The following is a 14,264-nucleotide window of genomic DNA, read 5'->3' as shown; positions in this document are numbered from 1 at the left end:
AAAGAGTGCACCATTACATCAACTATAATACACTTTTAAATGCGAGGAGTTCCAAGTTCTAGGAATCGGTTCTCCTGATAAGTACTCTAGCTTGTACGCTCCGTTGTTTAAGTTATGTCGGATGCAGTATGGTCCGTCCCAATTCGGGGCGAACTTCCCTTGTCTCGGATCCTTTCTCGCCTCTCTTGTAGCTCTCCAAACGAGTTCTCCTTCCCGGAATTCTCTTGGCTTTACTTTGCTGTCGAACCTTCGTTTGTAGCGTTGCTTGGTGGCCTCGGCCACGACTAGTGCTCGATCACGAATTTCTGGTATTACGTCCAGGTTCGTTCGGAGTTCGGCTTCATTGCTTGCCTCGTCGAAGTGGATTCGACGGAACGATGGTTCCCCGATTTCCACTGGGATCATCGCGTCGAATCCGTAGACTAGGCGAAAGGGGGTTTCTTGGGTAGTCGACTGGGGCGTGCATCGGTATGCCCATAGCACCTCGGGTAACTGCTCAGCCCATGCTCCCTTTGCCTCTCCAAGGCGTTTCTTCAGCTCTGCCAAGATGACTTTATTGGCCGACTCGGCCTGACCGTTGGTTTGTGGGTGCTCGACTGATGTGACCCTGTGCTGTACTCCCAAGCCAATAAGGAACTCATTAAGTTTTTGGTCGGTGAATTGAAGGCCGTTGTCGGTCATCAGGGTATGTGGGACACCGAATCGGGTAATGATGTTTCTCCATAGAAATTTCTGAACTTGCTGAGCCGAGATGCATGCCAAGGGCTCGACCTCGATCCATTTAGTGAATAGATCCACGGCGACGATGAGGAACTTGCATTGTCCCTTGGCAATTGGGAAGGGTCCGAGTATGTCGGCCCCCATGTGGCGAACGGCCATGCTGGAGGAATACAATGGAGCTGCTCAACTGGTTGATGAATCAGGTTGCCATGTCTCTGACACGGCTGGCACCTTTTTACAAACGCTGCGCAGTCGGTGTTCATGGTCGGCCAATAGTATCTGGCTCGTAGGAGTTTGGAAACGGTTGTCCTCGCTCCCGAATGCAGTCCACATATACCCTTGTGCACTTCTCTCGTCACATAATCAGCCTCGGCGGAGTTGAGGCACTTGAGTAACGGGGTAGAGAAACCGCGTTTGTACAGCTGGTCGGCGATGACAACGTATCTGCCGGCTTGGGTTCTTAGTCGTTTGGCTTCGGACGGATCGGTCGGCGTGTTTCCACTTACGAGGAACTCTTTGATTTTGGCTCGCCAGTCTTGGGAATCGTCCTGATTGGCGCAGTCGACATTGACATTTGCCACCACTTCTGCATCGACACTAGGGCGGTCGATCTCTTGTTGGATTATCGTTCTCAAATGCCCCGGCTTTTTGGTCGCGGCCAGCCGAGCCAACTGGTCGGCACGGGCATTGTCTTCGCGTGGGATGTGCTCGACCAACACCTCCTGAAAGCCCGCTTTTATTTTTTGATAAGCGTAATAGCACTTCATCATGCTGTGATCCTTTACTTGGAAGCTTCCACCAACTTGCTCGGCCACCACTTTGGAGTCGGTCCGACATTTGACTTTTGATGCACCCATGTCCTCGGCCAGTCTTAATCTTGCCAATAAAGCTTCGTATTCGGCTTGGTTGTTCGAGGCTTTGAACCGGAAGCGCAGGGATTGTTCCAATGTTATCCCTCTCGGTCCTTCTAGGATCACTCCTGCCCCGCTCCCCTGGCTGTTTGAGGATCCGTCCACATGGAGTGTCCACCATTGTTCCTCGAATTGGCCTTGTGGGTGAAGTTCATTTATGAAGTCGGCCAAACACTGAGCCTTGATCGGTCCCCTCGGTTTGAAAGTGATGTCAAACTGCGAGAGTTCTATCGACCAGGCCATCATTCTTCCGGCGAGTTCGGGCTTCCTTAACACCTTAGCGATGGGGCAGTCGATGTGTACAACAATTTGGTGGCTTTGGAAATAATGGCGTAGGCGTCGGGAAGTGTGTACTAGACCAAGCGCCACTTTTTCGATCAACTGGTACCGGGTTTCTGAATCTTGTAGCAGTCGGCTGACAAAATACACAGGATCTTGGTTGCCTTCTCTTTCCTGCACCAGAACCAAGCTGATTGCCTCCTCGGACACGGCCAAATATACCAGTATTGGGCTGAGAGGGTCAGGCTTCGCAAGGGTCGGGGGCGTTGCCAAAGTCGTCTTCAAAGCTGTGAAGGCTGCTTCGCAGTGTTTGTCCCACGAGAAGACCGACGCCTTCCGCAAGAGCTTTGTCATCGGGCTAATTTTGTCGCCTAACCGTGGGAGGAATCAGGATAAGGCGACTAGTCTTCCAGAGAGGCGTTGCAATTCCTTGAGGTTGCTTGGGCTTCTCATGTTCAGCACGGCCTGGCATTTGTCTCGGTTCGCTTCTATGCCTTTTGCCGATAGCATAAAGCCTAAGAATTTGCCTCCCTTGACCCCAAAAGTACACTTCTCGGGGTTTAGCCTCATGTTGTGCTTGCGGAGTTCGCCGAAGATTTCGGCTAGGTCCGTGATGTGCTCGGCGAGAGAATTGGACTTGACCACCATATCATCCACGTAGATCTCGATGTTTCGGCCGATTTGCCCCTGGAACACTTTGTCCATTAACCTTTGATAGGTTGCTCCGGCGTTCTTCAATCCAAAAGGCATGACTCGGTAACAGAAGTTGGCGTTCTCAGTGATGAACGTCGTCTTCTCCTCGTCGGAAGGGTGCATCCTTATCTGATTTTAGCCGGAATAGGCGTCGAGGAAGCTGAAGATAGAGTGCCCGGACACTCCTTCGACAAGTCGGTCGATGCAAGGGAGTGGATAAGCGTCCTTGGGGCATGCTTTATTGAGGTCGGTGTAGTCGGTACACATTCTCCATTTTCCATTCGACTTTTTTACCAAAACCACGTTAGCTAGCCAAGTCGTGTACCTGACTTCCCTTATGAACTTAGCCTCTAACAACTTTTTCACCTCGGCGTCCACAGCTTTTCGCTTCTCCTCCCCCATGTTTCTTTTCTTTTGCGCAACGGGTCGCGCGTCTCGGCATACGGCTAACCGGTGGCATAAGAACTTGGGGTCTATCCCTGGCATATCTGATGCCCTCCATGCGAATAGGTCTCGGTTATCCCTCACAACGCACTTGACTCGTCTTGACTCGGCTTCGCTCAACTGAGATCCCATATTTGTGATTTGTTCGGGTGTTTTTCCTAGCTGAAAAGGCCTGAGGTCCTCGATTGGCTCGATTCGTTCTTCTTCGCCTAACCGAGGATCGAGTTCGATGTCTTCCGTCGTCCGCTTCCCTACTACATTCACACCCTTCGCCCTCGGGGAGTCGGCCATTGGCTGTACCTTAAGACTAGAGAGATAGCATTCTCGTGCCGTTTTTTGATCAGCATGTACGGTTATCACTTGTCCATCTCTCGATGGAAACTTCATGCACAAGTGGGGGGTCGAGACAATCGCCCCGAGGGCGTTAATGGAGGGTCGACCCAATAGGATGTTGTACGACGTGTTTGCGTGCACCACGATGTAGCGGATCTTGATCTCTCGGGAAGGCATTTGATCGAACCCGAATCGGGTGTACAGGTCGATGCACCCTCTCGTCATCACCCTTTCGCCTGAGAAGCCTACCAGTGGCTCATGGTACGGCTCTAGGCTCTCCTCAGGAATTCCGAGCTGTACAAATGTATTCCAGTACAATATGTCTGCTAAGCTCCCCTAATCAACCAAAGTTTTCTTTACGATGCAGTTGTGTACTTCGACGGAAATCACCATGGGGTCGTCCTGAACAGGATCAACCCCCGGAAATCTCGGTCGGAGAAGGTTATGGGTGACATCCTGGGCATCCTTGGTTGGTTCACACTATTTACCGACCGCACTGCCCGGAGGTGTCTTTTCCTCGCCGAAGAGGTGGAACCTCCCCCGGCGAAGCCCCCGGCTATCGTATTTATTATCTTTCTCGGTCGGTCATCGTCTTCTCGAGAATGCCTTGACTGGTCTCTCCTTTCGTTTGACCGGGATCGGCGGCGTCGGTCTCTTTGTGGGGGTGCTTCACGTGAGTGGTGGCGGTTACTCCCCCTCGACTGGTGGTTCTGGGGGGTGATGAAGCTTGACAGGTGGCCCTGTTTGATGAGGTCCTCGAGTTTGTCTTTTAATGCCGAGCATTCTTCGGTCGAGTGTCCTCTGTTTCACTGGAACCGGCACGTTTTTGCCTTATCGGCTCTTGGGGGAGTGTTCGCCCTTTTCGGCATCACAAGGATTTCGGAAGCGAGGGCCTGCTCCATCACCTTGACCCTGCTCGTATTCAGGGGGGTGTAGGTGGTGTAACGTGGTCCTCTCGGAGGTCGAGTGCTCGAGGACTCGGCATTCGCCTTTTTCATGGGCTCTCGACCTAGCTCTTTTCGGCCGTAACCCTCTTCGGCCCTGGCTTGGTTTCGGGTCTCTGCCAATTCCTCCATTTGCATATACTTCTCGGCTCTTCGTCGGAGGTCATTCATATCAACGGGTGGTTTTTTGCACAAACTGTTCACGAATGGTCCCAGCCTGAGGGCCGTGCTCAGCCGGTCCAATGCCACGGCAGGATTAAGATCACCAATCTCCATTGCAATCTTGTTGAATCGGTCCATGAAGTTTCTCAGGCTTTCCTTCTTTTCCTGACGGACCCCGTCCAAGGCTAATGAGGTCGTCTTGTACGGATTACTCGTTGCGAACTGTAGGGTGAACTGGGACGACAACTCACCAAACGAGTCAATGGAGGCACTCGGCAGTCTCGTAAACCAACTCAAAGCTCTTCCTTTTAGCGACATGGGGAATATCCGGCACAAAGCCGAGTCATCTTGAGTGGATAAGGTCGCTTGAGTTAAGAAAACATTCAAATGCTCCTCGGGGTCAGAGGACCCATCGTACTTCTCGATCGGCATGCTTTTCCAGTGATCTAGCAGGGTTGCTTCCATTATTCTTCGAGAGAAGGGGTGCCTCAGGGAGTGAGTGGTGGTGTCGGCCTTGTTAGCTATCAGAGAGGTGACCGGTGCTCAGGTCATATGGTCGGTCGGGGCATGACATGCTGACTCCTCTAGAAGGGTAGGAGTTGACGGCACGTATGTCTAGTTAAGGTTTCGAAGCTCGGCATTTTGGCGGCGTAGTTCGGCCAACTCCCTGGCGTCGGCCTCCCTCTGCCTTCGGATAGCGGCCATTTCCTCTCGCAATGCGCGCAAGTCGTCTTGGAGGTTAGGTTGGTCTTGATTAGTGCTCGGCCGAACCTCTTGTATCACAGGTTCCGGTTCGGTTTGAGGCATTCCATACGGGTAATGTTCTTGGTTGGTCATAACGAGGTTGCTATCGGGATTAGGAATCGGTTGGGTCGTCGTTGACTGTCCTTTGCGAGTTACTACCATGCCTCGGTCTCAATCGTAGAGTTCTGAGGGGATGAAAACGTCTCTTCGGCCCCACGGTGGGCGCCAAATGTTCCTGTGTTAGGATACACACTTCAATTATCCTTGCTATAGCGGGTCGGGTCCTGGGTCTCGGTCTTCTCGTTCTCTTCCGGGTAGTCCGATGTGAGGGGGTGTGCCTGCAAAGACACTCCGACGCTCAAGTAAGTGCTCGGCGTAATAAATGCGGTAGTTGGAAAAATTAGTTACGTACCTCGAAGATGGTCTATTTATAGTGTGTCTTATTGGGCCGTGATTAGGAGCTGGGCCCCGGAAAATTAGGGGGCTAATCCGGCTTATTCCTTAAATTAATCCCTTCGTAGTAATACTGGTGGAGTCTCGGGGATCGGCCGAGCAGACCGACCCTCTTTTGTTTGGAGAGTGGTCGGTATTGGATTTGGTTTTGCGTTAGATTCCGGGGCCTCGGTCGGGTCGGCCGGGTCGGTTTTGGTCCCATACGGTATACAGGTCGGGTTGGCCGGGTCGGCTTTGGTCCCATACGGTATACGTAACAAATAAAAAAAATTATATAATATAAATTATTTTATAAAAGTTCTCTCTTATTAATTTTTTTCAAAATCTTATTTTAATTCAAATATGAATTAATTTTAACTTATAAAAAAATTATTCAAATAAAACTTTTGATCCAAAAGTTATGGTTTGTTTGAGATTTCTATATAGCGCATGGCTAATCCTTGATTTTGATATCAATTCCTTCTAAACCAATTCATTTAATCCATCATTTTACAAAATGTATATGTATTTTAGTTTTTTATTTTTGCTAAATTACGTTATGATATATATAATTGTTCTTGTATTAGAATATACACTGCTTGTCCTAGCTATAGCGAGTCCGATCCTTGGTCTAGGTCTTCTCGTTCTGTTCCAGGTAGTCCGAAGTGGGGGGGTGCCTGCAAAGACACTCCAACGCTCAAGTAAGTGTTTGGCGCATTAAATTTGGTAGTTGAAAGTTAGTTACGTACCTCGTTGGGGGTCTATTTATAGTGGTTGTTATTAGGCGGCGATTTGGGAGTGGGCCTCAGAAAATTAGGGGTTAAATCAGTGTATTAGGTAAATTAATCTCTCCTTAATTGACCTAGCATAACTCCATAACCTGGCTGATCAAACCGACCACCTCTTACCCGGGCCGAACGGGTCGGCGTGTCCGGTATGGTCAATCGAGTCGGCCGAGTTGGGTATTCGGACTTGTCGGCTACCATCCGATATACAACCCCGGCAGCGTCAAGGACTGGAAGGATGAAGGCAGTAATAAGTACTCGTGTCACAAAGCTCTATGATCGGGCATTATATGGACTAATCGTAGAACATGGCTCTCGGCATAAGGTGATCGAGCAGAAACGGTGGTGGCGTGTTGGACGTGGGGTGTGCTGTCGACCACTAGGAGTCTAGCGTGCATGGTGGTCCCATGGCACAATAGTTTTTGCCGACCCCCGTACTCAGGCCTGGGCTTGGTGTTACGTTGGGCGTGGGAAGCCTTGCCGACCCCGCGAGACGAGAATGGGGTCGGTGTTACGCAGGGCATGGTAAGCCTTGCCGACCCCTCGAGACGAGAATGGGCTCGGTGTTGCATAGGGCGTGGTTAGCCTTGTCGACCCCTCGAGACGAGAATGGGCTCAGTGTTGCACAGAGCGTGTTAAGCCTTGCCGACCCCTCGAGACGAGAATGGGCTCGGTGTTTCGCAGGGCGTGTTAAGCCTTGCGGACCCCTCGAGACGAGAATGGGCTCGATTGTGCCATGTCGATCATGGATCGTCTCGGCTGTTGAGCTTAGGAGAGCTTGAAGCCTAAAGAATTTTTGATGATCACAACACAAGTGTACAACAACAACTTACAACTTGGAAGCTCAAAAACAAAGTCAAAGAAAAGTCAAGAACATGCTATGTAATGGAGCAATGTAATAGAGTTTAGAAATTAAGTTGTTTTGAATGAGATTTTATATTGTGTGTACTTAGTATGCTTTGTGCATAATCAAATCTATATCTAAACTAAGTAGAGAGTATATGATGATGAGTTAAAACATTGAAAAATTATTTTGAGACTTAAAATGAAGTTTTAAGTACTAACTCAAAATAATCGATTATTGTTAAATATAATCGATTATTCCAGCAATAGGCAAAATGGGATGCATTGCTGCAATAATCGATTGTTTGCCAAAATAATCGATTATCCCAGGAACAACTTTCTGGAATAATCGATTATCCAGCAAAATAATCGATTATATTGTTCTTGGTTGGTTTCCAGAAAACCTGAAGAACAAAATAATCGATTATTCTTTAAAATAATCGATTATCTGCGTCTGAAACTTTTATAAATAGTTTGAACTTTGAGAAACTTAAGACAAGAGTTAGAACTGATAATCAATTTGTGAAAAACGTTTTGTGGAGTCTTTGTGACATCTTGGAGAGTTTTCTTTGTGAAATCCAAGAGTGAAAACGTTTGTGAAAAGCTTTGTTAAAAGATCATCATCATCATATTCTTGAAAGGGGAAGATAAAGATTTGTTCAAGAATTCCAGGTGAATTCGTTCCTTTATTCTTTGTGAATCTTTGTAAAAAATCTTGAGAAGGGTTTCTCAAGTGGTAAGGTTTCTTGTAGTGGGTTCTACAAGGGGTGCTTTCTTGGGGTCAAGAAAGTGGTTATCTTTTGTGTTGAAGTATATGCATGTGTGTGTGCTTGTAAACCTTCTTGTTTAAGATAGTGAAACAAATCTTAATCAGGTGTTGATTAAGGACTGGATGTAGGTCACATGTGGAGTGGCTGAACCAGTATAAAAGACTTGTGCAATCTTCTTCTACCTTATCTTTTACATTGTGTAATTTCTTGGTTGAACTTTAAAGAAGATAAAACTTGATTAACAAGTGTATGTGAATCTTGATGGTTTAAATCTGAATTAGTATATTGTTATTGAACCTCATTATGTTTTAATCAAGTGGGCATATTGCATTCATATTTTCATAACAAGTCTTTAAGAGAGCTTCATTTGGAAATTCAGTCATAGAAAAGTTTTAAGTGAAATAAAGATCCTAGAAACTCTGATAATTTTTTAAAGGGTCATAGAATCCAATTCACCCCCCCCCCCTCTTGGATTGTGCCATTCTTTTCTATCAATTGGTATCAGAGCAAGGTTCTTGAGAGTTATTCAAGATTTCAAAAATGGCCAACAACAACTTACCCTATGGTGAGGGTGTGTCTATTCATAGACCTCCTGTTTTCAATGGTGAAAACTATGTCTACTGGAAAATTAGGATGAGAATTTTCATTGAAGCTATCGATATTGCTGTATGGGATGCTATAGAAAATGGACCCTATATCCCTATGAAAAAAGATGATGATGGTGAGCTTAAGAAAAAACATTGGAGTGAATGGAGTGATGAGGAAAGGAAAAGAGCCCAACATGATAAGAGAGCTAAAAACATCATAACATCTGCATTGTCTATTGATGAATTTTTTAGAATTTCACAATGCATATCTGCTAAAGAAATGTGGGATACTTTGCAAGTCACTCATGAAGGAACAAGTGATGTAAAGAGATCAAGGAAGCATACTCTCATAAGAGAATATGAGCTGTTTAGAATGCAAAATGGTGAATCTATTTCTGATTTTCAAAAGAGATTTACACACTTGATAAATCACCTTGTTGACCTTGGCAGGAAATTTGAGAAGGAAAAGCTGAATTTAAAAGTGCTGCAATGTTTGGACAGAACATGGCAAGCAAAGGTGACAGCCATTGAAGAATCAAAGGATTTGACCTCCTTGACACTAGTCACTCTCTTTGGGAAGCTGAGAGAGCATGAGCAAAAGCTGCAAATATTTGATGAACATGAGCAGCAAGATAAGAAAGGCAAAGGAGTGTCATTGAAAGCCTTGAAATCTGCCAAAGGTAAAGAGGTGTGTGAAGAAACAAGCTCCGATGATTCCGAAACCGAGAACTTCAATCTGTTGGTGAAGAAGTTCAGAAAGTTCATGAGAAGAAAGAAAAATTCCCCCTACAAATTCAATAAAAAGACAAACAAGAAAGAGGAAGCAAGCACATCCTTCTTCAATTGCTTTGAATGTGGAAAACCGGGACACATGAAAGCTGAGTGTCCAAATCTCTTGAAGAAGCAACAAGAAGAGAAGAAACTTAAGAAAAATGGAAAAGGGAAGAGAGCCTACATTGCTTGGGAAGATAATGACTCAAGCACATCAAATGATGAATCCGAATGTGAGGAGAACAACTTGTGCTTGATGGCTGGAACTGACCAAGACACAATTGTAAGTGACTCTGACCTTGAATCAAATCCGGATTATGATCAACTCCAATAAGCTTTTATACAAATCCATGAAGAAGCTGTCAAATTAGGAGCCTTAAATTTAAAGCTGAAAAACAAGCTGAAATGGTATGAAAATGCCTTAATTAAAGCTGAACAAGAGCTTGAGGATTTAAAGCATGAGCATGAAAATCTTCAAACTATGTTTAACTTTAATGAAGCTCATTGTGAAAACTCTCCTTCCTCAAAAGATGCTTGTGAACATTGCAAAGTTTTTGAAAAAGAAAATGATGATTTGAGATCAACTCTTGCAAAGTTCACAAATGGAAATTCAAACTTAAACATTCTTTTGGGAAAACAAAGAAATATTTTTGATAGGAGTGGACTTGGTTTTAACCAAAGCATGAGCATGCCATTTAAGTCAAAGAAAGTAGACTTTGTGAAAAACCAAAATTTTACAAAAACTAAAAGCAACTTTTCTAGACAAACAACTTGTTTTTATTGTTGTAAAAGAGGCCATACAATTAGGAACTGCTATTCTAGAAAATATGGAGTTCCAAATGGAGAGATGATTTAGGTTGAAAAGAGTCAAAGGCTGAGAACTAACCAACAAGGACCCTTCACATGGGTACCTAAATTTTTCCTCTGAATTTGTGTTGTAGGAATGCTTGAGGGCCAAAAATCTACTTTGGTATCTTGATAGTGGCTGCTCAAGGCATATGACTGGGGATCCTTCAAAATTCTCAAGTCTGAAATTGAAGAATGAAGGGTATGTTACCTATGGTGACAACAACAAAGGGAAAATTCTTGGACATGGCAATGTTGGTAATCCCTCCTCTCAAACATTGATTGAAAATGTATTGCTTGTTGATGGTTTGAAACATAATTTGCTGAGTATTAGTCAACTAAGTGATAAAGGCTTTAAAATTGAATTTGATGATACATGTTGCTTAATTTGTGATAAAAAGACAAAAGAAATCAGATTCATAGGAAAAAGAATTGACAATATATACATGCTTGACTTAGAACACTCAATAGCAATTTCAAGTACTAAGTGTCTAATAACTCAAGAAGAAAATATATGGCTTTGGCATAGGAGAGCTGCACATATTCATATGGATCATTTGAATAAGCTGTGTAGGAAAGAATTAGTGGTTGGTCTACCTAAACTCAAGTTTGGAAAGGACAAACTATGTGATGCTTGTCAAAAGGGCAAGCAAGTGAAGGCTAGCTTTAAAAGCAAAAATCAGATTTCCACAACTAGACCTTTACAATTAATTCACATGGATCTGTTTGGTCCTTCAAGAACTATGAGCCTAGGCGAAAACTACTATGGTTTAGTGATTGTTGATGACTACTCAAGATATACATGGGTTATGTTTCTTGCAAACAAAAATGATGTTTTTAATGCCTTTAGAAAATTTGCAAAACTTGTTCAAAATGAGAAGTGTTCAAACATCACCTCTATAAGAAGTGATCATGGAGGTGAGTTTCAAAACATAATGTTTCAAAAATTCTGTGAGGAACATGGTATAAACCATAATTTCTCAGCACCTAGGACACCTCAACAAAATGGGGTTGTTGAGAGGAAAAATAGGTCCTTAGAAGAACTTGCTAGAACAATGTTGAATGAAACAAATTTGCCAAAATATTTTTGGGCCGATGCTATTAACACTGCTTGTCATGTGTTAAACAAAGTTCTGATTCGGCCTATATTAAAGAAAACACCCTATGAAATTTACAAAGGAAAGAAACCTAGCATTTCATATTTTAGAGTGTTTGGGTGTAAGTGCTATGTGCTGAACAATGGGAAAGAACAACTTGGAAAGTTTGATGCAAAGGCTGATGAGGCAATTTTTCTAGGATACTCTACAAATAGTAAAGCCTATAGGATCTATAATAAGAGAACTCTAGTTGTAGAAGAATCTGTCCATGTGGTATTTGATGAGTCAAATAAGCAAAAGACTAGGCAAACTGAAATTGAAGATTTAACTGAGTTGCTTGATCAATCCCTATTGGAGAATGAACCAAGTGAAGTGCCTAAAGTGAGTGAATCACATGAGAAAGCAAAGGAAACATGTGAACAATTTCCCAAGGAATGGAGAACTTCTCGAGACTTATCAATGGATAACATAATTGGAAATATTGGTAAGGGAGTTTCAACTAGAAGTGCCATTAAAAATATTTGCAACACTATGGCATTTGTGTCACAAGTTGAACCTAAGAGCATTGATGAAGCACTAAAAGATGAACATTGGTTAATGGCAATGCAAGAGGAACTAAATCAGTTTGAAAGAAATGAAGTGTGGGATTTAGTGCCATTACCAAAAGATTATCCAATTATTGGAACCAAATGGGTTTTTAGAAATAAGCTTGATGAATCTGGGATAATACTAAGAAATAAGGCAAGACTAGTGGCTAAGGGGTATAACCAAGAAGAGGGGATTGACTATGATGAGACTTTTGCCCCTGTAGCAAGAATTGAGGCCATTGGATTACTTCTTGCTTATTCCTCTATAAAGAATTTCAAGCTGTGTCAAATGGATGTGAAAAGTGCTTTCCTTAATGGGTTGATACAAGAGGAAGTGTATGTTGAACAACCACCAGGTTTTGTGAACTTTAAGAATCCTAATCATGTGTATAAACTCAAAAAGGCACTCTATGGCTTGAAGCAAGCTCCTAGATCATGGTATGACAGGTTGAGCAAATTTTTGATTGAGAATGACTATGAAAGAGGAAAGGTGGATAATACATTGTTTGTCAAGAAATTTAAAAATGATACAATGTATGTACAAATATATGTGGATGATATTGTGTTTGGATCCACAAATACCTCTCTTTGTAAAGAATTTGCTAAAACCATGCAAGGAGAATTTGAAATGTCAATGATGGGAGAGCTAACATTCTTTTTAGGATTGCAAATCAAACAAATGCATGATGGAATATTCATAAGTCAAAGCAAGTATTGCAATGAACTTCTGAAAAAGTTTGGTATGGAAGGGTGTAAGGAGGCTGCCACACCTATATCAAACAATTGCAATCTTGACTTAGATGAGAAAGGAATTGTTGTTGATAGTTCAAAGTATAGAGGCATTATTGGATCACTCTTGTACTTGACAGCAAGTAGGCCTGATATAATGTTTGTTGTGTGCCTATGTGCAAGATTCCAAGCTAATCCTAAAGAATCTCATATGAAGAGTGTGAAGAGAATCCTTAAGTATTTGAAAGGTACAACTAATGTGGGGTTGTGGTATCCAAAGGGAGTCTCACTAAGTCTGATAGGCTACTCAGATTCAGACTATGCTGGGTGTAGACTAGATAGAAAGAGCACAAGTGGAACTTGTCACTTACTAGGGAGTGCACTTGTTTCATGGCATAGCAAAAAGCAAGCTTGTGTTGCTTTGAGTACAGCTGAGGCTGAGTATATAGCTGCTGGAAGTTGTTGTGCTCAAATTCTTTGGATGAAACAACAATTAAGAGATTATGGAGTTGAGTTGAATAAAATTCCTTTGAGGTGTGACAATACTAGTGCAATAAATCTGACCAAGAATCCTATTTTGCACTCTAGGACTAAACATATTAAGATAAGACATCACTTTTTGAGAGATCATGTTCAAAGGAATGATTGTGTTGTAGAGTTTGTGGAGACAAGTAAACAATTAGCTGATATTTTTACAAAACCTCTACCAAGGGAAAGATTCAATCATTTGAGAATTGAATTGGGAATAACCAATAAATCATGTTTGAATTGATTATGCTTTGAGAGTGATAGTTAGAGATGTTTGGAAGAGAATATTTAAGAGTGACAAACAAGACTTGGTGAAATTTGAGGAGTTAAAATTTCTGAGAAGCAAAACTTCTCTGGAATAATCGATTATCTTGAGATATAATCGATTATCTTAAGTAAACCCATGGAAATAATCGATTATTTGGGTAATAATCGATTATCTGGAACATGAAGAATTTCAAGAGACTCTGAAATAATCGATTATTTAGGCAATAATCGATTATCTGGTAAGAAGGAACTCAAGAGTCACTGTAATAATCGATTATCTTGAGTAATAATCGATTATCTGAGTAGTAGAATCTGAAAGGTCACTGGAATAATCGATTATTCTGTAAATAATCGATTATCTGGGTTGTGTTAGGAGAAAATACCCTCTGTAATAATCGATTATCTTGAAAATAATCAATTATCCATATCAGATTTCGTTTTTAAGAGATTTTACTAATGCAAATAATCGATTATTTGCATAAATAATCGATTATCTGGACCGTTTTGAGAAGTTCCTGAAGTGTTTTTAAACGGTTATCTACGCGCCAACTCTTAAAACCACCCATTACTCTTATACCCAGAATGTGCTAGGGCATAAAACACTTCTCCCAACTTCTCTTCTCTCATTCTCTCATTTTCTCTCAAATCTCAAAACCCTAACTCCCTCAAATCCTCTCAAATTTCTCATTTCCTTCATCCTCTTCAATACCCACTCATGGCATCTTCTTCCAAAAGGCCAAAGAAGCTTGAAGTGAGGGGGAGCAAACGTCCTCTACCCTCTGGGCAACTTAT

The 14,264-nt window shown here is 43.0% G+C and overlaps 1 protein-coding gene across 1 annotated transcript; it reads right to left on the bottom strand.

The window, feature by feature from the left end:
* Positions 1-680: 680 nt before the first annotated feature.
* Positions 681-2,264, bottom strand: LOC145950460 (uncharacterized). The gene has a single exon (XM_083061550.1). The coding sequence runs from the start codon at positions 2,262-2,264 to the stop codon at positions 681-683; it is 1,584 nt and encodes a 527-aa protein (XP_082917676.1).
* Positions 2,265-14,264: the final 12,000 nt, after the last annotated feature.

This window comes from Cajanus cajan, chromosome 8 (genome assembly GCF_000230855.2).
Source record: "Cajanus cajan strain Asha chromosome 8, NIPB_CcT2T_4, whole genome shotgun sequence".
Classification (NCBI taxonomy): Eukaryota; Viridiplantae; Streptophyta; class Magnoliopsida; order Fabales; family Fabaceae; genus Cajanus; species Cajanus cajan.
This window is presented reverse-complemented; position numbering and strand designations above follow the sequence as displayed.

Excerpts from the sequence above, each read along its gene's own strand:
- LOC145950460 (XM_083061550.1), bottom strand. The coding sequence starts at position 2,264 with ATGACAAAGCTCTTGCGGAAGGCGTCGGTCTTCTCGTGGGACAAACAC.